General features: G+C 37.6%; 2 protein-coding genes across 2 annotated transcripts in view; one reads left to right on the top strand and one right to left on the bottom strand.

The window, feature by feature from the left end:
• Positions 1–27,438, top strand: part of scramb1 (scramblase 1) — a 92,535-nt gene that overhangs the window by 15,560 nt on the left and 49,537 nt on the right. The gene's annotated exons all lie outside the window — the stretch shown is intronic.
• LOC136832526 (myb/SANT-like DNA-binding domain-containing protein 4) lies at positions 21,438–25,699 on the bottom strand. Its single transcript, XM_067093457.1, has 3 exons — positions 24,986–25,699; positions 23,038–23,095; positions 21,438–22,692 (listed from the first exon to the last, which is right to left on the bottom strand). Exons 1-3 carry the CDS (start codon positions 25,512–25,514, stop codon positions 22,392–22,394), a joined length of 888 nt encoding a protein of 295 aa, XP_066949558.1. The 5' UTR covers positions 25,515–25,699; the 3' UTR covers positions 21,438–22,391.

Below are 27,438 nucleotides of genomic sequence, written 5' to 3'. Positions count from 1 at the left end.
AGTAAACTATTCGTAAACGTACAGTACTCTTTTACAGCTTTGGGAGATAGCATTAGTTCGAGTAGTGTCATGTTCACATAGGCCTATGCCATCTCCCATTGCCAAAGTTCTGAAATGGTTTTAACCTGCATTATCTGGATGTGGGTTTGTTTACGATAAGTAATCTCGGGCATGTATGTTCCGAAGGACATTATCGTATTACATTTCAACATTATACCATTTTCCCTGTCACCGATTGGCTCCGGAGAGAAAAGTAACACAGCAGTCACTGACATTCATACTTCAACAAAATAAAATCATAATCCTGTCATTTATGACGAGTGAAATGAACAAACAACCGGACACCGTGTCCCTCAACAGAGTAACGACTATGACGTTCTGCAAGACGAGTGCCAGAAACCCACTTACGAAACGTTGGTACTAAGGTCGGTTGCTTAAGTTCCCTGTTCAAATCATCATAATCTTCCTCTCCTTCTTCAACGTAACGCGCCTCCTACAATGGCGGAGATCATGGAGTTCCTCCAAAAAAAATAATAATAATAATAATAATAAAATAAAAATAAAACGCTCCCGAAGGATGACCTTACTGTAAGTCTTGCAGCGATGGTCCCAACTATATTTGCTGTTGTCAGGGGAGAGAGAGAGAGAGAGAGAGAGAGAGAGAGAGAGAGAGAGAGAGAGTACACTGGCGCTTTGTATTGAAGCCCACGAGTATTCGACCTTTATGGGATCAAGTATGTTGAGATCGGAAGTATGTGACATTAAAATCTCACATTTGTAAGTACGAGAAATCCTATAAACAACATCCGGTTTTCCTGCGTTGCGAGATTGCATATAGGTTTTGAATAATGGTTTTATCAACACGTAACTTAGAGAACTGGCGAAGTAAGCTTAATTCCCACAAACGGCCGTTCTTTATTAAATTTGATTTTAGGTAGGCTAAACGTAACTCGTGCGTATTTCTCCACGCGGAAAAGCCAGTGTTATCAAAAACCCACTATTATCCGTGTCTGTTATTATTGCACAGTAAGTAATGGAGTTAATGCACGATGGCATATATCTTAATAAATCGAGTGTTGGTTTTGCTCCAGTTAAGACACTCTTTATCTGACAGCATTATATACTTGTCTTACTTACACCATTAGTCATGAGGCAATTTACTTCACCGTATCAGAGTTGGGTTCCTTGCACAAAATTGTATCACATGCATACTAGACAATTGTCAGAGCCAACAATCTTGTCACGAATGAAGAGAAACTGCAAATTAACCGAATACAATATTCTCCTGGCTTACTGAAAGTACCGTCAACTGTGAACGGGAACTCTTTGTGAAGGTTTAGCTGTAGGTATGGCTAAACAGTACATGTTTTGAACACCTTAGTCAGGACACCACACTGAAGTGATGTCGTTTTTTATTTTCTATATTGCTCACAGAACAAGATCAGCAATTCTTCCGTTAACACGCGAAGCTGTGCATGGCATGGAAAAAAGGAAGTATGTTGTTTACAGCTGAAATAGCATTTCACTCTCCTGAAACAGCTGTTGTTGTAGGTTTAGCTGGCTTTATGCTAGCACGGACTTTTGCTACTAGTAAAAACCCGTAACCCCAGATGATGAAGTTAGTGGATGTGTGAGGATGGTTTAACAAAACCGAGTTTTTATTGACTACTGATTATAAATATCCGATCTTATGCTTTGCTTTCACTCAGAGATTCATTATGAGCTGTTAGCACTAACCGTTTGGACATTTTACAGGATTTTGCGTCACTTCAGCCACACATTTTCCTCTTTGTGGCGTCACTTCAGCCACACATTTTCCTCTTTGTGGCGTCACTTCGGCCACACATTTTCCTCTTTGCTGCCCTTAAAAAACAATGCTACCACGTGCTTCAAGCCTTTTACTATATATTAATTATTACTGTGGATGTCAACAACATCTGAACTAGATTTTAAACAATGTCTGGTTGAAAGCTTCATTGTCTGGTTCCTTTCTTGACCATCTTCCGAAAGCGTTATTTCCGTAGGGAATGTCCGCTGTCGTTTGGTCTTTTGACGAGCGTTAGCTTAAATGTCACTGAGAATTAAGCCTAACGGGATTCTGTTGCACGTTGAAGAGAAGATGGAATTGAACCCTAAAGAACCAGCCGTTATATAATGACGCGGCTTAAATAGATTTAGATTTCTTGAGATATATATATATATATATATATATATATATATATATATATATACATATATATATATATATATATATATATATATATATATATATATATATATATATATAAATGCACACACATACACACACACGCACATATATACATATACATGCATACACTGTTTTTAAATTGTGGTTTTTAACTCTTTCATTTTCTTATGGACTTTGTACTCTAGTATGCAATTTTAATGTTGTTATGATCATAATTTATATATATATATATATATATATATATATATATATATATATATATATATATATATTGTGTGTGTGTGTATATGTGTGTACTATATGTGTGTGTATGTGTGTGTACTCTACTGCCTCGTGATAGCGTCTGGGTTAGTGGCGGCTTTTCTTTTTTTAGCGGATAGGTAAGAAGGGTGAAAGAAGGATGAGGGCAGTTAGGCTAACAATGGTAGGGAATAATGAATAAAGTTAAGTATTAGTAAGATTAATGTAAAGTGTGGTTTGGCCACAATTTTATTTAGATAAAGGTACAGTTTTTCTTACTATGACCTTAATATATTACAAAAATGATTTTACACTATATATTGACATAATGAATAATTTAAATTTTATTTCTTAATAGTATAATTCTGCTCAGATAAAGCTGCAATTTTTCTTATTTTAACCTTAATATTAACACTTATATATGATTTTGCAATATATTTACATAGTAAATTCTATCATTTATGTTCTTCACAAGACATTTCTTAATAGTATAATGTTGGAGGTTCATCACGATGAATATATGAAGAGAATCTTCTCCACCATCTGTGGTCTGTGTTGTTTGGGTGGTCTCTCTCTTCTGCTTCCGTTTCCTCCGTTAATTCCCCATTGTACTGGACTTTTTTACTCCAAATTTTGATTGCCAGTCTATACATTCTCTGATTAATTGGTTCTACTCTGTAATTTTTGTGTATTTGTTCTGTATTCAGATAATCATCTTGATTGTTTCTCACTGCGGACCTTAGTATCTTATTTTGGAATTTTTGTAATACCTTGTATTGGAAGTGGGTATTGGCGGATATTCCATTATTGGTCTTATTAGACTTTTATAGGAATGGATTTTAATATTTGTGTCCATATTCCTAAACCTTTTTAGCTTTGTATATTGTGTTCTTGCTATTCTTAGCCTTTCTCTTATATGTCTTGATATTCCTCTTTGTCCGGATTGCATTCCTAGTGTTGATGTGCTTTTAGTAAATTCACTGGTTGTTGATCTAACATTATTTGTGCAGGTCTGTATGCAGATACTGATACTAGTTGGAATTTATATTTATTTGTTTTTATCCTCCACTTTTTTTTCAGATTGATTTATTCTTTCAGTTTGGTCCATTTTTTTTTTTTTTTGCTACTTGTCTTTTCAAGGTTGGGTCCCTTCTTGTACGTTTTTCTGGGTGTATAACTATTTGAGTTATATCATCTGCTAAACAGACATAAGTACAGTACTGCGGTGGTGAAGTCACATCTGATGTATATAAAATGAATAATGTTGGACTTCGTACAGGTCCTTGTGGGACTCCACTTAATAACGGGATATCCTAGTAATTTTGTGACTTATTGGTGCTGTTCGATCTTGATTGAAGTTGCATAGTATGTTCTCAGAAATGCTTGGAAGGTTGAAATGTAACATTTTGCATTGAAGTCCTTGTATCCATACTTTGTCAAATGCCTTGATTATATGTGTACGTACTAGGTTGCATAGGTACTTTCTTCTTTGTGATAGTGCAGTGCTTTCATATATTGTTACTATTGCAATTTGGGCTCCTCTTCCTTTTCTAAATCCATATTGATTTTTATTGTGTAACTGATTGCCTTCTAGGAACAACACTAATTTGTTAATTATTTTTTTCCAATATTATACCAGGTATTTCTAGTAATGATACTGGTTTATAATTCTCTACCTGACACGTATCTTTTCCTGGTTTGGGTATCAAAATCATAATTGCATTCTTGAATATAATTGGAAAATATCCCATTGAGAGAGCTCAATTGTATATCTTTTAATTTTTCAAATGCAATGTCTGGTAAATTTTTAATTATATCCTTGTTAACTCTACTTCTTCCTGGTGCCTTGTGTTTATAAATTTTAATTATTGTTTTGATTTCCCATATCTCTATTTTCCTTATTAGTGGAGAGTCTTCATTAAGTCTGCTAATATCTGCTGCGTGATGCGAATTTGTTCTGTTTCTGTGTTGTTCAATGAATTCATTAACTACTGCCTCATGTTGGCTGTCGAAATTTCGGTTATCCTCCTGCGTTATTTGGAATATTCCCTGCCAGTAGGCCTTATGCAGTACTTCTTTCTCTTGGTCATCATATACTTTTTCGTTCCTATGCTTTATGTAAGGTGATGCATTAGTTTTGCTTCCTATCAGTCTTGAAACGGAGCTCCAAAATTGTTTTGGATTATTGTACGGTATTTGTGCATTTTTTATTAGGTCTTCCCAATTTGGATGATATAATCTTGAGTTTTCTTGTACTGACTGTTCTTGTAGTGATACATATCTTCTCATTAATGTGTTGTTCCAGCCTGTTAAAAGTACTGTATTTTGAATGTTGTTGTAGTTCCATTGTATTAATTTTAACTTTTCACAGTTAATGGGGTGTGGAAGTGTAGTGTATTTAGCTTTCTCTATATTATTGTACGATTTTTCAAGTTCTTCGTCTACTGTTTCTTTTGTTATTTCTATTTCATTTGAATTTATTGTTGGTTGTCGCCTAATTTTTTCTTCTATTTCATCTTTGAAGCTTTCCCAACATGCTTTCTTTACATTTGGTTTTTCTAAGGATGGAATCATTATTGGATTGGTTGACAATGTAATTATTATTGGAATATGATCGGAGGAGGTTGCTGGTCCTTGTGTAAAGGCAATACTGAGTTGAATTTTGTTATATCTGGCTTTCCTTTTCTGTTATTTGCTACGAAAGTATCAAAATCAGGTCCGAAATGTATGATATACTTTTTATTTATTAATTTGACCATTTCTTTACCTGTGTAATTAGATTGCCTATATCCAAATAGTCGGTGTCTGGCATTTACAGTAGATCCGCAATGAGGTATGTTGATTCTTTCCTGTTAATTAACTTTACTACATCTGGAAGTGGGAAATAATTTCTTCTTAGCGGCTTGTAAGCTGTAGCGATCACTGTTGGTCCTTTGTTAGTCTGAATTTGGACTGCTAAAAAGTCGTCTTGGAAGTCATCTATCATTTCATGTCTAATGTTATTCTTGATGGCTATTGCTGTTCCTGAAAAAGGTTTATCAGCAAAGTTTTGCATGTACGTATTATACCCAAACATTTTCAGTTTCATTTCGTGACATACCATGCTCATTGATTAATATTATGTCAGGGTCTTCTTCTCTACTGTATATACGTTATATCATTCAAATTTCTTTGTTTTCCAGGATTTCACGTTATGTTGAATTATTTTAATTCTTCGTAGCGTTGAATCCTTTAGTTACAGTGGTCTGCTGATTATGTGTTATTTTTCTTTCCTTTTCCTGTTCCCTGGTATTCCTGGCTAATGGCGTAGTATGTTTTGATGCTGAAGTTAATCCTTGTGCATTTTGCACATTGGGAGAATTGAAGAAATCTGAGAAGCTTTGTAGTGAGGCTTTTATTTCTTCTGTTAATTGATGCTGTGTTTCTTGCAAATTACCTATACGTCCTGAGGGAGGAATTGGGGAGTTTGAGTCCGAATGAGGTTCATTTCCGGTATAAAGTCTTCATCTGATCAGTCGTCTTCTGAACTTTCTGCTGTGTTTTCTTCATATTGTGTGCAGTCTTGCATATCCTGAGTTGCTTGAAATTCTTCTGCTTTGTTTGTACGGTTTTCTTGTCTTTTATTCCTTTTCATGGTGCTTGCTATCATGTTCATTGTTACTTCAGAGAAATGTATTGTTGGTAAATTGTTATCTGCTAATATGCTTTTTATTACTGAGGGGGTAGGATCCTTTTTTACGCAGCCCCAGTTTTATTGCTAAATTTGCTATTATCGTAATTCTTGTGTCTTCTTGTGTACTGCTTATATTCTTTTGGATGTTATTTGCATTAGCCTGGCAATTTCCTGTATTAGTGGCTGTTACTTTAGCGTAACTTCCTGTACCGTTGTTTGTAGTGGATGTTGCATATCTGTTCGCTCTGATCTCTTGCATTTTTTTTTCTTTATTAGACCCTTTCTCGCTGGGCATTTCGCTGCTAGTTGTATGTTGTTGATTGCAGTAACACATTTTTTGTATTTTCTTTACATTTTCAGTGTGTATGATCATATGATGAGCATTCAGATCAGATTTTAAAATTTTTATCTTTAGGACATTCCTTATACAGATGCTCATAAGAGTAGCATTTATAGCAAAATGACAATTTCACAAATATATCCTGTTCAATATATTGACTTGGAATGTATTGGTAGGCTATAAAAAACCCGCCTCCTATGGCTCTCTTTCCCATCTTCGGTGTTTCAAATTTTATTTACATGGTGTGGAAATTGTTCTGGAATTTTATCACATCATCCACTTTAGCCCAGTCATTTTTCCTCTCAGTGCTTTTTTTAAGGTCTTCTTCTCCGTATTCTGCCGTTGTAACGTCCAGATGTGTTGCTACTATAGTTTTCATGGCGTTATATTCTGGGGGGTTTATCACTTCAAACTGTTCATTGAGAAAAACAGTACTGTTTCCCGATTGTAGAATAACTTCTGAGTCATCTTCGTGAACATGGACAAAAAATGCTCTGTTGGTGTGGGTTACTCCTTGGACTCTCACCCCGATGGCGCCCATACACGTCCGTAGCTGCTGCTTGAGTCGTCTACTCCCCGATGGCGCCCATACACGTCCGTAGCGTCTTGTATCTTGATCTTCATTTTGTATCATAACAAGAGCCAGAACGATGCCGATGACCTAGAATCGAGGAAAGATTTTAAAAAACCTCACAGGCCACTTCCCTCGGATACTAGGCATTCACGAAAAGACTTCGTTCCTCTACGGGTGATAGAAGCAGAGATGGCGGCGTTGCATTAACATAAAATGTACCGTTAGTGCTACGCAGTTGCCATAGACTTACTTTTAGTAAAATACTGCATCGGTAAGGAAGGATATTAGTTTAGTAACGCATCATTGGTCCAGTTACAGCTTCATAATCTAATCTATATTGAGTGTTAGTTTTGCTTGTTATAAAAAAATATATCGTTGAGTGGCAAGTCATGCTTGTTATTTCAGTCTTTCGATAAAGGAAACAAAAGGTTTGGTGAGAGTTTGTTATTTGTAAATAATGACATCCGTGTTATGACCATCCCATACCTCGTGCTGTTCCTAATGCTATGTGTCTAATGGACAACGTCCGTATGTGAACAAAGCTTCCAGGGTAACGAACGCTAGCCTATTACGTGTCATGTGTAAGGGATATCATAAATATTAAATGATGCTATCGGCTGGTGAACTAGAGATGTTGCCATTAAAGAATAAGTGACATAACATCCTGGAGGTAATTTTGTCATGGTATTTGGCGTTTTTGTTAAAGTTTACTGCATAAATTGCTTGAGAAAAAATGTTCTCTTATAGGTTTTGCTTTTAGAAATTCAGCTGATTATTATAATATTTACTGTAGTTTAGTGAATGTCATTAATGCAAAGGCCGGGTGTTAAGACCAAGGAAATCGTTACTATTTAGAGCGTGAATACGCGAGGTATTTCATGGGGCCAAAATACTTTTTTTGTTATCCCATCCTGCTGCGTCATTGGCCACATGTTTCATATCGTGTAACATTCTGAGATCACGTGAATGTATCTTGTCTGACGTTACTCGTTGAGAGAGAGAGAGAGAGAGAGAGAGAGAGAGAGAGAGAGAGAGAGAGAGAGCTTCAGCTTAGAAAGAGGTTTTTCAAGTTACATAATTTCTAGCAGTAAAAAATCGTATTTTAGTATGTAGTGATTTTTCAATGAAACGGACTATAAAAACTTGTACAATCTCTCTCTCTCTTTCTCTCTCTCTAGTTCGACTACAAATTCAAGCACGTTTTCATTGGGTCCCTGTTGATTTTAACAATAATTGTATACTTAGCGGTCAGTCGACTGTAGCTGGTTGCAGCCGGGAGTTCAAAAAAGATGAAAAGAAGAAAAATACCATTTTCATTGTCATCCTTATCACCTCCAACGCTGTGCGGTCACCCCCACAAATCTCTCATATTTATGTTTGCAAGAATCATGGCAGCAGAACTGTCGAAAATATCTTGTCGATTTCAGAATAGAGCTTTAAGAGGAATAATGTAAATGAGATAGTGATGGAGAGGGAATGAAGATGGCTTGGACATGTCCTTTGCTCCACCCCAAGAGAGACCAGTGCGCGTAGTGTCAGCTAGGCGCCAGTAGAGATCCGACTTGGATGAGAACTGAGACGGGAGGCTGGAGATAATAACATTTTAAGAATCCGTATTTTTACTGTTCTAATTGTACGTTGAATTTATTAATATTTAATTAATTTTGCAAGGAGAAGATAGTGGAATTTTACACACAGGTATAAAAGTAGTGAGTGAGGCGGGGCAAAAATTGTAAGGTTAAAAGTTATCGAAGCGCCCATTTTTCAGTAGATAGACACTTGTGCAAGTCCCTTGTTATGTGGCTCAGTTGAGAGAGAGAGAGAGAGAGAGAGAGAGAGAGAGAGAGGAAAGAGAGAGAGAGAGAGAGAGAGAGAGGGTTTAAGGTTCATTCAAGAATGTGATCACCCTGTGAAAATAGTCGAGTTTTTGTTAAGTATCGATGAGAATGTTTGAAAAAAATAAACACTGGCAAAACAAAATAAAATCTAGATAGTCAGCAAAAAGTTTCTCGACATTTGGGTATCACTCGAGTATCTCTTGATTATAGCCGAAGCATCTTTATGCACAGCTGAATTATGAATTAGTTCTTTGAAATACAACTGACTCTTTTACTCAGCTTACCTCCTACTTTTTCATGAATACAACAGAGTGATATCTTGATTTCAGCGGAATGATTCCAACGAAGTTTGAATTATTCTTTCGGAATTCCCCTTATTATAAAACATTTCCTCCTTCGGTCTGGAAGTGGGAATAACATCTCTCCTGTTGATCCTCAAGGTCGAGTGGGCTATTGAGGTCAGAGTTTACACTCTGGGCTCACGTACGCTGTTAAATAATCTCTCTCTCTCTCTCTCTCTCTCTCTCTCTCTCTCTCTCTCTCTCTCTCTCTCTCTCTCGTTATTCGTAGGAGTCTCACTCCTGTAAACAATTTTTTTTGGCTGAAAAAGTTGGTTACCTTGTCAGCCGGTATCTCCTGGAAAAAACTGCTGAATCAGGAGTAAACCACAGCACGAGTTGCTTCATACACCTACACTGATGGCTGATTAGCAGCCCTATTTTTTATGTTGTTGCAGAGAATACAACATAAGCCTAAACGTCTCTTGATAATGCTTAGTTTAGTTGTCTTAGCAATGGGAGAAATTGATTAGCTTACAAGTCGGGAAAGTGTCACAATCTCCGTGTTCATGAACGCGGCCAAAGTTATTCTAAGAACGTAGCCAAGTAACCCATTATTAGCAAAGCCAAGATACTTCGTTATTTATTTAAGGGAAGAAATTATAGTCCTCTGCGGACATAATAAGAGAGACAGAGAAAAAAAAAATCGCGACTTTTCGACGGGTAAACAAACACGCGCTCCTGATTGAGCTAGTGCGATTCTTTCTTCTGTCACGCAAGAACTGAAGTGTTAAGTGTAGGACACGTTTCTTTTTCTTGTTAAGAACGTGATGCATGATTCATGGTTTAAAGGGAGCAACGGTAATTCTTATTTGTGGAAAAGCTTCTTTGTTTTAATTTTTTTTTACAGGAATGGTCTTAGTTTCGTCTGCTGAGACACGGCTATTCGTGATAATTTTTTGTGAGTATGTACAGTCGCTCAAAAATGTTTTGCAACATGCTCCAGAAGTTTTCGTTCACCTAACTGTAATTTGTTCTTTTGATATTTACAAGGAAATGTAATTTTCCTATTCGACTTTGGTTATTAATCATACGGTTAACAATATCAAAAAGAATGGGGAGCGAAAAATTCATATTACGAAAAATGACGAAACATTTTGAAAAATTTCACTTCAGATGATTGGGCAAAAGAGTCAAAGAAGAAACTATATTTCGAATCCAGATAAAAGCTTATTGACTAATAAAATAATATTGAATAATCATCAATGAAATTATATATAAATAAAGAAAGAAAGAATTCAACCATTATTGTTGTCAAAAACAAAAACAAAAAAATCTCGTAACGTCGTATGTTATCGTGTGACTCCACATTCGGGCAGGAAAATTAAACTAAAATGTCTCGTCACTTGCACCGATAAGATGGGCAACGGACTCAGCCGAACCATAATCATTAGCTTGCATAAGACTAATGTCTCTATTGTAGATACTGCTCGGCAGCTTAGCGTAAATAAAACAACCATGTATAGAGGAATAAAACAACAGAGAGAACGAGGAAATATGATAAATTCATTGTAAAAAGTGGAGGACGACCTCATTGTTGCATTACTGTTAATGATCATCATCGGATGATCACTGAAGGAGCTCCGCCTAACTCCCCTGACAAGCCGGTGTTGCCATAAAGAGAGAACATCACGTTTTCCCTTCAAGTTGCTGCTCAAACCTTCCGTAACAGGCTACATGAGACCAAGATATTATTTCATCATACTCCTGCCAAGAAACACTTCATATCAGCGAAACACAAAGAATAGAGGCTAGGGTTTGCGTTATAATATAATCTAGTGGCCGATGATTTCTGTAAGAATCATCTTTTGCGATGAGGAGGAGACATTCTCCACTGATGAGCACGGTAGTCTTCTTCACTGCTGGCGTTTAGCATTAACTAAATTAATGTTGAACTTCTTGCTAATTTTAATTCTTTAGAAACTTTGATAATACGAAATACAAAAATAGGCGTTATATATTCGGTTAACTTCATAAGAGGCATCAAAATGATAGGCCTAAGTAGCAAAGAAAGAAATGAGAAATTACACATGATAACGGCATTATATATATATATATATATATATATATATATATATATATATATATATATATATATATATATATATATATATATATATATATATATATATATATGTGTGTGTGTGTGTGTGTGTGTGTGTGTGTGTGTGTGTGTGTGTATGCCCGCGCAAGATTATATTCTATGTATTACAAAAACAGACGTGAAATCTGTTAGTCTAGTTCAGTATATTTTATATTAAGTTTCACTAGTTCACAATATACATAGGATTAGTCATTCAAAAATTTGATTTTAATAATAATGTGCAAGCAAATCTTTACAAAAGTCGTATTTTTTTATGTTAATAAGACCAGTAGTTCAACTTATAACAGTCGTAGGCCTATGTCTACAAAGTTCACACATATGAAGGAGATAAAACAACGATAGTGATGGCAGTTGGAGATGAACATATTAAAACATAAGAACAGCGATGACCTCTGAAGTATTATAGTAACATCCTTTTATTAAGTAAAGTATGACAGCCGTAAACAGTATCAGAAAAAGCCTTGTTTAAGGGAAACTGCAGGTAATTTCTCGGGCCCACCACTAGTGTTCAGTTGTTTCACGCGCTTGCAACTGAGTTGAAGTATGTTGCAAAACTTTTTTGGGTGATTGTACATCTCAAAATGCTTTTAAATCTTTTGGAAAATTTTGTATTAGACGTAAAATACCTTTCAAACTCTTTCATCAAAGAGTTACGGTAAAATAACAGATCTTACTGGGTTACAAAAATGAAGGGGGCAGAATGAGACTCGATGGTTTAACACTTCTAAGGTTTCTTTTGAAATACAAAGTTTGGTAACGACACTCACCCTGATTCATTAATGAAAATAGACAAATATATGGCTATTTTATTGTGAAATTTATTTTTATCGAAATATATTACCAAAGTATTAGGATTTTGTGTTAAAAATATGGATCGATTTTTTTGGATTTTATGCATGCGGATACATAATTTTTATGGACAAATTAAGGCGGACTTTTAACAATCTGTTAATAAAATGGCAAATTTTGACAGTAACTTGTATTTTTCCTAGTGTACAAACCTGAGGTCTTTACTCAGGAATTACGTTCAGTGACAATCTGTTAATAAACTGTTCATCTTAAATCACTGTCAAATCATCGACCCGTCAAGGCGTCAGCATATCTAAAACTTGCATCACATCAATGAGAGAGAATACTGTAAGGCTTTAGTGCTTGTTTTGTGTATAGGACGATTGCTCCCTTGTTGTGGACGCACTCCTTACCCGGTGGTACTTGTTTGTGTATGTGTGTTTTTTTTAGTTGACGTACTTGACGTCTGTTGCTTTCGGCTTCAGGTCGTCAGTCAAGTTTGGTAGGGGTGGGCGAATCCAATGTTTTTTTTTTTTTTGTAATCGTGATTACTGACTACTTTTAAAAAAGTAGTCGATTAGTAATCGATTACTGGGCAAAGATAAGGGTTATCTCATTATTATATGTGCCCAATAGCAAAAAATGCATAAATACTAGCTAGGCACTGAATGTCAGAGTTAGTCCATTATCATGTTTCTTATTTATAATCTCGTATTATTATCAGATACAAATAAAAGACAGCTTAATTTGCAGGTCAGTTTATTTTATATACCAGCTCATTATCATAGACATGTTATATATGAAACTAAAAAAAAAAAAGATAAACTGCATATATTCTGCAGAGATAAGACTGATGCTGTGAAGAGAAAAAATAAGGACCATAGTCCATTGTTTGTCCTTGAGTTTTACCAAAAATATGAATATGTTCTTGTTTATGGCCTTTGGAGCTGATCCTTTTAATTAGGATCTGATGCTTTCGGACATTGAAAACAATACCGTATTACCTTATTTGTCTTTTTTTTTTTATTCAGAAATAGGAACATTTAAAAATAAAAAGGACAATGTTGCAAATTTTGTCCCTTGTGTGTTTTTATATTAGAAACATGAACATGTTCTTGTCCATGGCCATGGGCCTGCTCCTTTTAGTATGGGAAGAAGTTATTTCACTTAAAAATAAACCATAGTATTCCATTTTCAGAAAAGTTATTCCACTTAAAAATAAATTCATTGCTCAAAACTGTTCGATGGTTTAGAAAAATGAAAACGGTATCATATTCCAGTACCTTATGTAGCCTACCTTTTGTGTTTTTGTTCAGAAATAGGAACATATTTATGTGCCTGGCTTTCAGCCTGCTTCTTCCAGCAGAGTCTTATGCAGCCTACCTTTTATGTGTTTTTGTTCAGAAATAGGAACATATTTACGTGCTTGGCTTTCAGCCTGCTTCTTCTAGCAGACAAGTTCTCCTGCCTTGGAAAGTAAGCGTTCAGAAGGCACTGATGTGGCAGGTACGCATAGAAACTTCTTCGCCAATACAGACAATCGAGGGTACTCCAGTGCATGGGCTTTCCAAGACTTGAGGGGTTATCAGCCTTGGTCAACACTTGTTGTTCACTGTAATGTCTCATCTCCAGAGTTGCATTCACTACTGTCGTCCTGTGTCTTTGATATTCCAGTGTCTTCTTACCAAACCAGCTCCAGAGGCCTCCCTCTTCTGTAGTGTCCTTATTGGTAGATGACGTTGGCTGCATGTCTGCAGGCTCATCAGGGTCCTCAAGATCTCCAGAGTTTACATTGTTTCCTACTGACACGGAACACATCTCAGTTTCAAGTCTCTTTTGGGCTTGGTTAGCCATTGACTTGTTTGCAAATGGCAATTTCCTGAACCTGGGGTCCAAGAATGTTGCAGCAGCAAGGTAAAAATTAGCCTCAACATTGCCAAATCTGCTCCTTGCTTGTTGTTGTAGCTCATCAGCGAGAGGGCTTACATTTGTTGCTGGTAGTGCTTGAACTAGGCTGGGTACTCGAATCAGGCGCAGTTGATGTGATCTGCAACATCCGTGTAATCTTTGAAACTGAAATATAAAGGTCAGCACTAATTTCTCTTGTGGCTATTTCATATGGCTTGAGAATGTTGACAGCTGCTTTCATTTCCTCAGTATCATTGCCAGACAAGCACAGGTCATTTCGGCCCTGTAGGCACAAAACTGTGGTTACAGCCTCGTGTTGTTCTGACATGCGTTCAAGCATATAGAATGAAGAGTTCCACCTGGTTTCAATGTCTTGGATGAGTTTGTGTTCAGGGATTTTGTACCGAATCTGGATTTCTGTTAACTTATCAGATGCCTTGACAGACGAGTGAAAATATGTTACAGCATTTTTCACTTTCTTTATTGTCTTCAAACTATCATTTGCCTCAATACTATTTTTTACAACAAGATTTAATGTATGTGCGTAGCATGGAATGTGACCCCATCCAACAAGAGTGGCAGCACGTGCCATGTTGGAGGCATTGTCAGTCACAATCATTCTCAATTTGTCCCCAATGGACCATTCCTCAGATACACGGTTCAGTTGAACTGTCTCCAGAACAAGTGAATTCAGTTCCCAGTTGGAGTCAATGAAAAAGTTAAGTATTATGTTCTGTTTGCCTGGATGTCCAAATATCAGTAGTAATTGCAACATCATTAGTACTGTCCGACATTATTTTCACCTTTTCTTTTGCAGCATTGTAAGCATTAGGCAAATATTTCTCATTTTTCTTTTGCTTGGTCGCTTGTTAACATCTCTAGCAGCAACTTGTCTATTTCCTTACTCTTCTGTGACGTAGTCAGGCATTCCCTTTTTGGGGAAATAAATCATCAATGGTGCCCTGTTTTTGTCCAGTGTGGCCTGATCCTGGAGTCAATTGGAGTTTTAGTTGCTTAACACTTTCATAAATATGACCATGTTTGATACTCAAATGCTTTAACTGGTTTGATGTGTCCTGTGAATGTTGATATGTTGCTCCACATGCTAAACACTTGGCCTTCTTTGGGTTATTTGGTACTTTTTCAAAATATTCCCATATGCTGCTACGAGCTTGAGGTTGAGGGCGCTTCTCTCCTTGTCTCTGAACCTACATGTTCAACCTGTCAATTTACTTTTAGAAATACAATAAAATATTACTAGTGTTGCATCAATGCATTAACCAATATATATATATATATATATATATATATATATATATATATATATATATATATATATATATATATATATATATATATTACGTTAAAAATTATACAACTGTATCTGCTCTTACTACGTTTTCTCTCACACAATCAGAGAGAGAGAGAGAGAGAGAGAGAGAGAGAGAGAGAGAGAGAGAGAGAGAGAGAGACTGTGTGTTATAGGCTCTTGTTTTGAGCAGAGTTTGTGTTTAACCAACTGGGACAGGACTTCCTGTGACAGTGCAACAAATTTTGAAATAACATATTAACACTGGATTTTTATCAGCATATGGAAAGCTACTAGTCAGAGGTCAATCAAACTTATATTTTGCTTTTTAATATAGTGTAATTCATAGAATATATGTCGCCAATCAACTGTTCATTATTGGTATTAAATTTAGAGAAACACTCTCCCCTCATATATAGCCTATATACCTTGTGTGTGTGTGTGTATGCATGTATGAGTGTGGATACATGTACAGTATATACTAGCAAGATGCCCGTCAAATGGTCGGGTATATGCAATAAGGATATCTTAGACCTATTCATTTTCACATTTAAAAGAGATCTTTCAGAGATGGCCTACATGTGATATTTATATTATCTGGGCCACAATCTCGTCATAACCACATCATTATGGAACGAAAAATGCTTATAATTGGATATGGGGATGCCTTACCAATATGCTGATGTCATTTTCATCCCGTTCTGTGAAAGCCAATTTTTCTGGCGAGGCTCTATCTAGGCCTAGCATCACAGACAGAACCATTCAAAGTTTCAAACCCTATTTCGTTCTTACTGGATTAACCACCGGCACCGTGAAAGAACACTACCAGACTATCAGAGAGCACAGTGCCAGTGGTGCTCCCAAGCACCAGTCTTGGAAACCTGGCCTTAATCACATTCACTAACCACTAGTGGATGCTGAATGGAGCATATCACTTTTTTTTTAATAGGAGCTTACCTGATGCGGGCTATATGGAGTAGTCTTGGTCTCACCGTCTCAGTCTCAGCTGATTCTGAGAATTCAAATCTGGCATAGTTGGTGCGCATGACAAGTTAGGGTTGGAGGAACTCACAAAAAAAAAAAAAACGTATCGAAATAAACAGAAATAGCGCAAAGTCGCTAAATTATTTCTTTTCTAAATAACCATCGCTTTCTTTAAATAGTAGCTAAACTCAGACATAAAATAATAAATTAAATTATGCATTAATCGTTTTAATTAGTCGATTACTTGAATAATAATGGATTATTCCAGTTTTTCATCATGTAATTGAAATATTCGATTACAAATAATGGATTACGCCCACCCCTAAAGTTTGGGTAATCATCGAGTCAGGGTCTAGACAGCTTAGCAGCATGGTCTCGTTTAACAGCAGGTAGTTGTTTTCTGCTGGCCCCTACAGTTTTCGAGAATGAGAATCAACTTCAGTCAAGTTCGAGGATGAGTTGATGGCTCAACCCTAGTCATCAATGGAGAGGAAGCATTCCGCTGAGACAGCAGTTTGGCTGTCGCATCGACTCTGTTGTGAACGTCTGTTTCGTGGAGATGTTCCAGTTTGCCGTCATTGGGCGGTTTTGATCGACTTCATGGCGGTAGTCTGGTCATCCTCGATGACCTTTGATGGTCATCCTCTGTGACCCTTGTTAGTGGTCTTGACATCTCTGGGTAGATGTTCAGTTTTGCACTGTAGGAGGGTTGTGATTTATTATTACCAATATATTTTTGAATTGATTGTTATGAGTGAATTGGTAGTGTTTGTGATACTTTGGATTATTGTTATTTATGCTGCTTTATTGAATTATTAGATATTTCTGTATTTTTGGTTATACCACGGTTTATATTAATTGAATGCTATTTGTATTCATTATGCTCTCTGTAATGTTTGTGTTTTCTTGATGTAGGTTTAGTTTATTTTGACTTGATGGTTTTGCTTGGGTGGTAATGTTTTATTTTAAAGTAACTAATTTTGCTACATCTTTGTTACTTATGACTGACTCTTTGATTGTGTGATGTGGTATATTTATTGATTTACGCCAGACTTGACTCAGTTGTAAATGTGTATATTACGTAATGTCAATAAACTAGTATTAAGGTCATTTTGCTGGTTTTGATGTTACCGTTTCCCCGTTGTTGTCTCGGCTTCTGCCAGTCTTTCCAGTCCTTTTCTCTCCAATTGATGATGGAACCTGATGAACCGAGGTTTGGTTCATGACAATATTAATTGACTGAATTGTTACTAAGCACTGACTAATTTTGTTCTGATGAAAGTCCAGTAGTGTGACCTGCATGGAGATAATGGATAGTCTCATTGTTTGACGTTGCTGCTTCGTGCTTGCGTGGACTAAAATTAGGCGTAAGCTGTCATAAACAATCTTTTCTCGCATATTAACCGAAAGAAGCAGAAGCTTCGTTTACTGTGATTCCTTTTTGGGAAAACCGTCTTCACTCACGCACATAGGCACATCTGTGGGATCGGTTATAAATATGCAAAGAGCATAACCGCTATTCCCACTTCAGCTATATTGTATGCTTATTTTATTTGATCTTGTGTTGCTAAGATAACCACGTGAATAATGACTTCGTATAAGTCCGTTAATTTGTGCAAAGCTTATTTGTATATTGTGTAGGACCTAGAGACTGGGGCGAAGACGAGAAAAATTTGGGAAAGATAAACACTTCTCTGTTTTCCACTCGCTGCTGCATAATGGCAACTACAAACCGATGACTTCTTTTGGGAGAAGAACGTTCGGTAGCGCTAGGGGTCTCTTTCGGCGAGGTTGTCAGCCAGTTAGTTTTAATTATTTCACAGCCCCCTCTTGTGATTCTGTTGCTATACCACGCGACTTTACTAGTGCAGTTGTTTTTGTTTAGTCAAAGTAAATCAGATACTTTCATGAATTATATTGCTTGGAGGTGCTTCAGGATGAATTTGCTTATATCTGATGACTCAAAGGTATTGTTTGATATATATAATATATATATAATATAGTGTGTATATGTATACAAATGTGTATACATACGTACATACATACATGCGCCTTTTTCCTTTGGAGAGGGTGTCCAGGAAACTTAGCATTCTAATTTGGGTCGATGTTGCATGCCCTACACTCTTCTCTACCGTGGACTCAAGCCACCATAGTTGATTAACTATAACTAGAGAGGCTGGACATCAAGATTGAGAAAGGAAGTGGGAATGGAGGTATAAGTAAAAGGCTAGAAACTGGGTGCAGTTAGGAGCTAAAAGGATACTGCAAACACCCTTTGGTAATGCCCACAGTGCACCACGTAAGGCGCATTGATGGCATTGCCCCTCTGCGGCGACTTTTGAATCTTCTCCAACCAAATCATTGCAACTTAACTGTAATGAACCTTCCCCTCTCTCTCTCTCTCTCTCTCTCTCTCTCTCTCTGTTTCTCTTCCCTCTCTCTCTCTGTTTCTCTTCGTCCTGTCCCTGTCGTTATGCGAAGCGTAATAGCGATTCAAGCGATGTTTCTCCCCTGGATGGCGGATTGACAAAACATTTCACAATTAGTCATTCACCTCCCGCTCCCTTAGATGATGAAGAAAACAAGAGTATACACATATTTGTACTACTTATCTAGGAGTTGTGCATATTGTTACAAGAAATTGAAGCTGTTAGGCCAACCACGGCTACTTTCAACCATGCAGCACTCAATGACTGGAAAGAATGAGTCTGGGTGTTCGGACAGCAAGATAAGGAGATTCAGACTATAACGGAGATGAAGCACAAGGTGGAACTGGGAACTGGGAGAAAACCTCGCAGTTGCAGCAGGAAGTAATGGAGAGGTTGGACAGCAAGTTTGAAGAAAGGAAACGGGAATGTGGATAGTGTAAAAGACTGAAAAGTGGGTGCAGCTAGGGGCCAAAGATGCGCTGCAAGCACCCATTATTTATGAGGTGCGTTGTAGGCTCTGACACCTACCCCGCCCCCCGCCCCACGGGGAAGAATTGTACATAATATACTCCTGAATATCATAAACAGCATAGAACAGAACATGCAAAACGTAAATGTCCCCATGGAATTTATACTGTTGATTCCCAATGTTCAGCAAGTGCAACGTCGTCTTGTAAAACATGTAAATTCTTGCAACCAAACGGTGCTTCTGTTTTCGCTGCAGAATTCTGCATAAGAATTCCCTTGTACGACAACGAATGTTTCCATGCCGCTAATTGCGTAAAGTTGGTGTAAATGTAGAGATATGTTTAATCCCTGGCTATATGGTCATTGAGTGATTATGAAATTTAGGTCTTGAAGACCAAGCGCCGGAACCCATCAGGATTATTCAGCGCTGTAATGAACGTGAAATACCCTTTATGAATTATTGATATTATTGATAATGAATAGGTGAATGATGATACACTAATAAAATTCAGTGTTAAAATATGAATGTAAAAAATGAAGAATATTAGATAGAACCAACAAAAAATAAGTATATATTACACTTCTATGTTCAAAATATATACTTAGTATAAAATCTGAATAAATCTGACTAAAATCTTTATTAAATATACTGAAGTCATATCTCATTAAAATAACCGGATTCTTTCAGATAACTCATAGGGTTATCTACCTCAACGTCATCATGTAAAATTTCTAAAATAGTCTTCCCAGTTAGTAAGTACTTTGCCCTAAGGCGATTAAATTTAGGACAGTGCACCAGCATGTGCTCAACGGATAGCTGACCACCACAGTGAGCACAGACTGGGGCACTGGCTCCCTCTAAAATATAGCTATGAGTGAAGCGGGTATGGCTAATCCCAAGCCGTGTTAGGATGATCTCAAATCTTCTGTTACGATTAAAACCCGAACTCCAGAAATCGATACTTTTTCTAATGTTTCTGGACTTCCTATTTGTGGATAAAATGGGGGTTAGTCCATCTCTGCTGCCATTATGTACGAATAAAGGTTAATGAAGATCCTGATAATGCAGCTAAAGGCTCACCAACTATAGATGAGATAAAAAAACAATCGTTCTAATCACTGACTATGTATTTGCCATCTCAAGAACCATCATTAGGAAATGTCAAATGTTATAGGGTAATTAACATGTAGCTCATTATAAAAAAATAAATTTACCCCACTTTCGACCTGCTCACACCCATCTAACCCACGAATATTTGATGAATAGTCCACGTGACCCAGTCTTGCATGCAGAGTGCAGGTCACAGACTTCAATCATCACCAAATATCGTATTTTATGCTACGTAAACAATTAACTTAACAGTTCGAAAACTTTTCCCTCCTTTGTTTTCAACATGAAAATTTCATTTCCATAAAGGGGTATTTTATCAATACAAATGTGGGTTTCCCAACATAGAAATGGGCCTTGGATTTTAAGCTTAACGCCAAGCACTGGAATCCCGTGGGTCGTTCAGCGCGTTTTCACAAAATACTTTTCTAAGACGCTATTCATTTGCTTGAAAGCGGACGAGATTTTTAAGAGTAACAATGACCACGTAACCACTGCCATCTGTGATTATATATCTTTCATCAAAGGAAAACAAATTTCCCCGGGCAGTTTTAGTTACGAAACAAACGGTCGACGGGTTATTCAGATGAAAATGAAAGGAGCAAACTGCAGTATTAATAATCTTTATTTTGGCACCCCATGAAACTGGGGATCTATATATTATAAGAGGATATCTTGGCGCTCATTTAACTGAGCCATTACAACAATATACCGGTGTTTTTCCGTCATGGAGATGAACAGAATTTGGACATTTTCTTAGCCGTAGATTGAAAAGGTTTCGACTGAATTCACATGAGGGAAAACCGATAACACAAACCTCCCGAGTTGTGGAAAATTCTGTCTATTATCAAATCTCATTTTATGTATGACAACACGGAAACGACACATTTCACTGATCACTTGAGTGAAATTCTATATTTTTGTTACGAGTTGACGTAAAAATCGCGCGTATTCTTCCTCATTTTCCACATCTCGATGAAAACAAGCCGACCCGTTCCCCTTGCGACAGATTACTGGCTAACATACCCGTTGTCGATGGGAACAGGCGTAGCACTGAAGGAATTGGGTCGAGTCGTTATTCATTTATTCCTGATATTTATATATTTATATATATATATATAGAATCTATATTAAAATAGAGATTAAGATATTTCAATGCTTTCTCTCATAAAACGTAAAGTATATAATTATATATAAAGCAGAATATACAACTTTGAATCAATTTCAATATACAAGTTCATTATTTTGATTAAGGAAGGAAGGTCATACGAGTGGAAATTGAGAGTATTTGTTCATGGGAAAAGAACGACTGTGAGGAGATTACCTGTTTACTAGGATATAAAATGGGTAGGATATCTTTGTACGTATGGGTAGGATAAACTATTGAAGTGGATATCTGTGTATGAGGATGTAAAATTTCTAGGATATGTGTAAATGAGGCTTTACATTTGCAGGATGTGTGCGTATGGCAGGGTGGATATAAGATGTAAAAGAAACCATGTGCAAGGGGGATACAAGACGCGTGGGATACTTGTTTAATGTGAGTAAAGTGTAGGGTGTCAGGCGAAACGGATACAGTATAACATGAGTAGGAAATATATTTGCAGAGATATGAAAATAAGGGATAGAAATCATTCGTTATTACCGGGAGACACGACAAGAATACAAATTCATAAGATTACAATGACAGACACGATGTCTTATGAGATAGACTACTTTAGGAACAACAAATAAAAAAAAAGAGAATGAGATAAAACCACAAACCTTAAAACAGGTTAGTTAAAACTCCCTGTATGCCTAAACCACGCCAAGTGCTCAGTACAGAAAGTGGTGCATTTCAGAAATGAAGCACAAAAAATATGGTACAACAGACACGTACAAGACACCAGCGAGAAACAGATTTCTCTCCAATATCACATCTGGATGCTCTAACATGACGACGCGTACGTAGCCACGTCCTAGAACCTAAACACAGCGTCGAGAAGCCAACGATCTCAGATGCCGCACGGGGCCATCCATCGCGTCTTCGTCTTGCGCAAGGAAGAAATTCTTTAGAATGACTCCAGACGAAGTGACGACATCAATTCAGCTTCTTTTTAATCCGCAGCGACTCCCTTTTCAGCTCGAGTCTCTGGCGGTGCAAGTCCAAGATGGCCTCCTGGAACATGCGGTTCCTCTCGGCATCCTCCTGCATCTGCCGCTGGATGTTCTGCAGGACCTCCAGCTGGCACTCCTGCAGCATGAGGCGACGCTTCTCCAGGTGCAGGAATTCGCGGCTGTTGATGTCCAGGTCGTCTTCGTCCGGGTCGCGCGGGCGTCTCCTACTGTTGTAGCCTTGTCTGTAGGAAGGGGAGTAGCAGTCGTTGGCAAAAAGCGGCCCGCTGGAAGGGAAGGAGGACGATGTTAGGAGGCATTTGTGACAAACATAATTTTACGGGTGCATCATTTTTAACTTCCCAAAAAGTGGCACATTAATTTTTAACTTCCCAAAAACTGATAGATTAGTAGTAAAATGTGTGTGCTACTTTTTCTCAAACTTTGTCCATCCTTGGCAATGACCAACCCCAGTCGACCGAGTACCATAGGCATAACTTGCCATGCGCGCAATGTAACGGAACTTGCCCAAATCACCTGGAACTCGAGCGCGTTACCGCTGCACCGCAAAGTTATCTGTAGAATGTTTATGTACATTCGATGCATAAGCACAGGGAAGTGGAAAACCTTACCTGTCTCTTTTAGTTGCTTCTATGTGTATTGACCCTGCGAAGCCATTAACCATTCCACCTGAAAAAAATAATGAAAATACTTTGTACCATCTCATATATACTCATTATATATATATATATATATATATATATATATATATACACACACATATACATATACACACACACACACACACACACACAAAAGTATATTACGTCTTCTGTAAATCGTCTGTATATTGACAAAATTCTGATTTTTCTTAACTTTCTGTTGAACGAACATAATGAACAAAATATGTTATTTGTGACATGCAAATTGAACTGTATATCAGAGAGAGAGAGAGAGAGAGAGAGAGAGAGAGAGAGAGAGAGAGAGAGAGAGAGAGAGAGAGAGAGTGGTGCTGTAACCAGATGAATGATAACATACGTTACTGTTGTAATTAGAGAAAAACACCAGGCCTTGGACCGTCTCGGAATACTGGGAGCCTCTGGCATGGCTGGCGTAGGAGGACTGTGGGGGGGGGGGGATTATGGATTGCAGTATTCGGAGAGAGGCTACATATTATGAGGTACTGTTTATAAGTAGGGCACAGACACACCATACCTACATAATTTATGTTGAGGGCTCTCTCTCTCTCTTTCTAGGTATGCATGTACGCTAATACTCAATAAAGCAATTCATGCGTTTGTAAAAAAAAAAAAAAAAAAGTTAATCTGATATGCTGCGTGTGCAGGACCAAATACCGCATAATTTATGGCAACTCCTAAAGTAGAACCAACGGGGGAGAGAGAGAGAGAGAGAGAGAGAGAGAGAGAGAGAGAGAGAGAGAGAGAGAGAGAGAGAGAGAGAGAGAAGAGATTTTATTATTAATTAATCCTTATCATTTTCTCCTAACAACTTGATCAACACTGCCGTCTGAACATATCCCATGACAACCTTTTAACAGAATATTTACGTGATTTAAATGAAATAAATAGCAATCTGAAAGATGTACTCTCTTTTTTTATAGTTTAAGCATGAGCGAAAACTGTACCTATATAGTTATTTTCATTAGTATAACAATGACGCTCATACAAATTCACTGCATGGTAATAGGCCTCACAAGAACCTCGTATAAGACAAACTACGAAGGACGTCACTTGTAACGGCCAGTGGAATGGAACTTTAACTAAGAATCTCTCCAGTTGGGCAGGCTTGGGCGAGCCCTTTAAAACCAACAAGGCCACAGTCGGCAGTCTCTCTCTCTCTCTCTCTCTCTCTCTCACACACACACACACACACACACACACACACACACACACTAAAGGCCGCTCTCTCTCTCTCTCTCTCTCTCTCTCTCTCTCTCTCTCGGTAACTTTATCGTTAGTGTCATATCGTGGCCTACGGATGCTCTTTCGTGTAGGTTATTTAACACTGTGATTAGTGAAAATACTGATGATTATTAAGACTGCATCTCAAGTGTGAATAAATTACATGAACTATGAATAGGAGAAAAATTAATGAGAAAAGACAACTAGGTCACCGAAAGGAATTTCGTTTTCTATCGCCAATGTATATTCTCGCCCGTCTGCTTCAAGCTTCGCTCGCTCGCTCGTGCTCTCTCTCTCTCTTTCAGTTTCGCTCATTGAGAATTATCAATATGGTGTCGTAACATAATAACATATCGTTCTGTATTACTATTAATGTTTCATTTTTGTAATTGGCTTTCTGGCACTGTGTAGTCTCTTCCCTTGCTACGTTTTCCTTTTCTGTGGCCCCTTCGGTAAGTGAGATTCTCCCTCTTTAAATCGGTCCCGTCTGTAACCTCTCTCTCTCTCTCTCTCTCTCTCTCTCTCTCTCTCTCTCTCTCTCTCTCTCTCTCTCTCTCTCCAGCTGTATGTATGTACAGTATGTGTCTGTTTGAGTGGGTGGGTGTTGTGTTTGGGTTATGATGATTTACAGATTTTGTACAATTATGTTTTTATATACCTGCCGGGTGGTCTCTGTTCAATTCAGCGGCCACGGAAGTCAAAAACTTCTGCTCATCTGAGCTGATATTGTCGCCATTAACCGAGGACGGTGACCTCAGAGGTAGGGCGTCTGCATCTACCTCACAAATAAGTCCTTCTACACCGTTATCGTCGTCACCTTCGGCCTCTCCACTGTCAATTTCGCCCAAAATTTCCAAAATCTTGAGATCTGTGGACGAGTAAAGAATGTTGGGGGACGCGTTTGACGTTTTCTTTTGGGCTTTCTGACGGGCAGTTTCTTTCTTCTTGTCGCTGAGATAGTAATACCACTTCCGCCTGACCTCCTCGGGGGTACGGGGTTCAACCAAGCACACACCGTTGATGCTGTCGGTGACGGCCTGCCAGGCGCGGCTCTTCTGTTCGTTGGAGTAAGTGCTGCACTTTTTCGAGAACAACACCTCTTTGTTCCGGTAGACCTCGTTCACTAACATGGCAAGTTCCGCATTGGAAAAGCGAGGTCGTCTTTTCTTTGACTCGGTTGCATACATAATGGAAACACTGACAGGCACTTTTGGCACCGGAAAACAACACTCAAGACTTCCAACAAGGCATTGGGAGCGAAAAATTTGCAAAATAACGAAGCTCTCACTACCGTCTCGTTACTTTTCTCGCTAAGGATTTCGCTTCTCCATCCCGTGGACAGTGTGGCGCCGAGCATACGCACCACAGAATTGACTTAACACTGTCGGTTATTTATTTATTACTTTATTATAGTTTTCTTGGTTGATGTCTTAATTAAAATTGTGGATTTGTATGAGATTGTCGCGTAATGAAATGAAAAATTAACCGAAATAACTATTGGGAACATAACAACAACAATTATAAAGTGTGTTATAAAACAAAAATTCAACTCTGGCAGTCTGTTTACAGCAATGGGATGGGTAAGTTGCCGACGAGTTATTTTTCTCTTAACTTTACTTATTTTTCTCGTTATCTTTATATCTTTTGTTCTTTGATTACTCTAGGATTGGAAACTATACGTTTTTGTTTAGTGAATGTTTATATGGAACGTTGAAAAAATAGTTGGTCTGGAGACTGACGTTTGACTTATCTGGCAATTAGCGGTAGCTATTGAGCCTCCTCCTCCTTTGGTTGCCATGGTGACGATGTTGGCCAGCAAGTTAGTGTGTTTAAACACCCACTAGATGGAGATTGAACACAAATGGTAAAGCTTCTAAGAGTCTGAAGATACGCGGACAGATGTAAGCCTCGTTAATTAAATAAAATAATTAAAGTAAATGAGACGCCTTTGCTTCTTTTGCTTAAATAATTCTGTACACTTAGACATCAGTGTATGATTTAACCTGGCACAAATTAGTGGCCATCTGTACACGTTAAAACTGTATCACAATAAATGTTATCTCGTTAATATGGAGTAACAAAAGCAAAGCGATGAAGATCTTGTTTTCCCTTCCCTGCCGTTTAATTGCATTTTGGAATGTTGGTTGAAGGTTCGAGACTTTAGAGCCTGGTAGTCGAACTCTAACTCGGTAATGAAGAGTAATGATCTTTCTCGGCTTGAGTCGCATGTTCACTATACCTCTGACGTTAGTTCCAGAGCCCGGTCTATGTTCCAGAGTAGGCCTATTCTGAACCTGATTCCAAATAGCTACATTAAATCTGGTCAGTACTTCGTTGAGTGACCGCTGGTATTATTTACACACATATCCCCACCCATATTTATTCCGTTTTTCGACATATGTTGGGATGAGGTTGCTAGGCTTGCCCATCTCATCGGGTGCTTGGCGGGAAGTAAATGCGCAATCAACCGCCTAGATTACTGTACAGAAACAAAATGGATATCGAATACACGATGAAGGCTGAAGAGAGTGAATTCTAAAAACTCTGAATTACCGTATCGTGAAGCGGATTTGGAGATTCTTAGGATTTTGAAGCCTTTTAACATGTATGTGTTGTTTTCAACAATTTTAATGATAAGGGTTCGGTAATGAAAAATCTCGAAATTGTTTCTGGCTGTGTATATGAAATTCCTGGAAAACCTGATAAAAAATATTACGGACTAGACCAACCAGATTATCACTAGCACTACGAATCAAAAAAAACACTGTAAAAAAATGGCCAAATATCGAGTGTACAGCTCCGGCCACGAAGCAGGTATAATTAATATCATTGAATCTATTTGAATCACGCCAGAGTTGCTAAGTGATTTAAACTTAAGCTTTGAACTCTTTAAACTTCATATAGTTATCATGAAAAATGGTGTTGATAAATAGTAGCAAAGAAATTAGTACTCAGTTTTATACATGTTTTGTGTATTTGTATGGTTAACCTTTGGTAGGTCTTAGCGTCGTGTACTTTGTCTGTGAATGGATTACCTTTCACAATTATCAACCTGGTGGTTCATGTTCCACTTTAGCTTTTTTGCGTTCTTCAAAATTACCACATTTGTTC

The sequence above is a fragment of the Macrobrachium rosenbergii genome, chromosome 4 (genome assembly GCF_040412425.1).
Source record: "Macrobrachium rosenbergii isolate ZJJX-2024 chromosome 4, ASM4041242v1, whole genome shotgun sequence".
NCBI lineage: Eukaryota > Metazoa > Arthropoda > Malacostraca > Decapoda > Palaemonidae > Macrobrachium > Macrobrachium rosenbergii.
This window is presented reverse-complemented; position numbering and strand designations above follow the sequence as displayed.

Bases quoted from the DNA above. Each gene is read 5' to 3' on its own strand.
- LOC136832526 (XM_067093457.1), bottom strand. From the start codon at position 25,514: ATGTATGCAACCGAGTCAAAGAAAAGACGACCTCGCTTTTCCAATGCG. The intron at 23,096-24,985 runs GTATATAAAAAC...TATTTTTTTCAG, and splicing joins GAACAGAGACCACCCGGCAG to GTGGAATGGTTAATGGCTTC. The intron at 22,693-23,037 runs GTAAGGTTTTCC...CTTCCCTTCCAG, and splicing joins GAAGCAACTAAAAGAGACAG to CGGGCCGCTTTTTGCCAACG.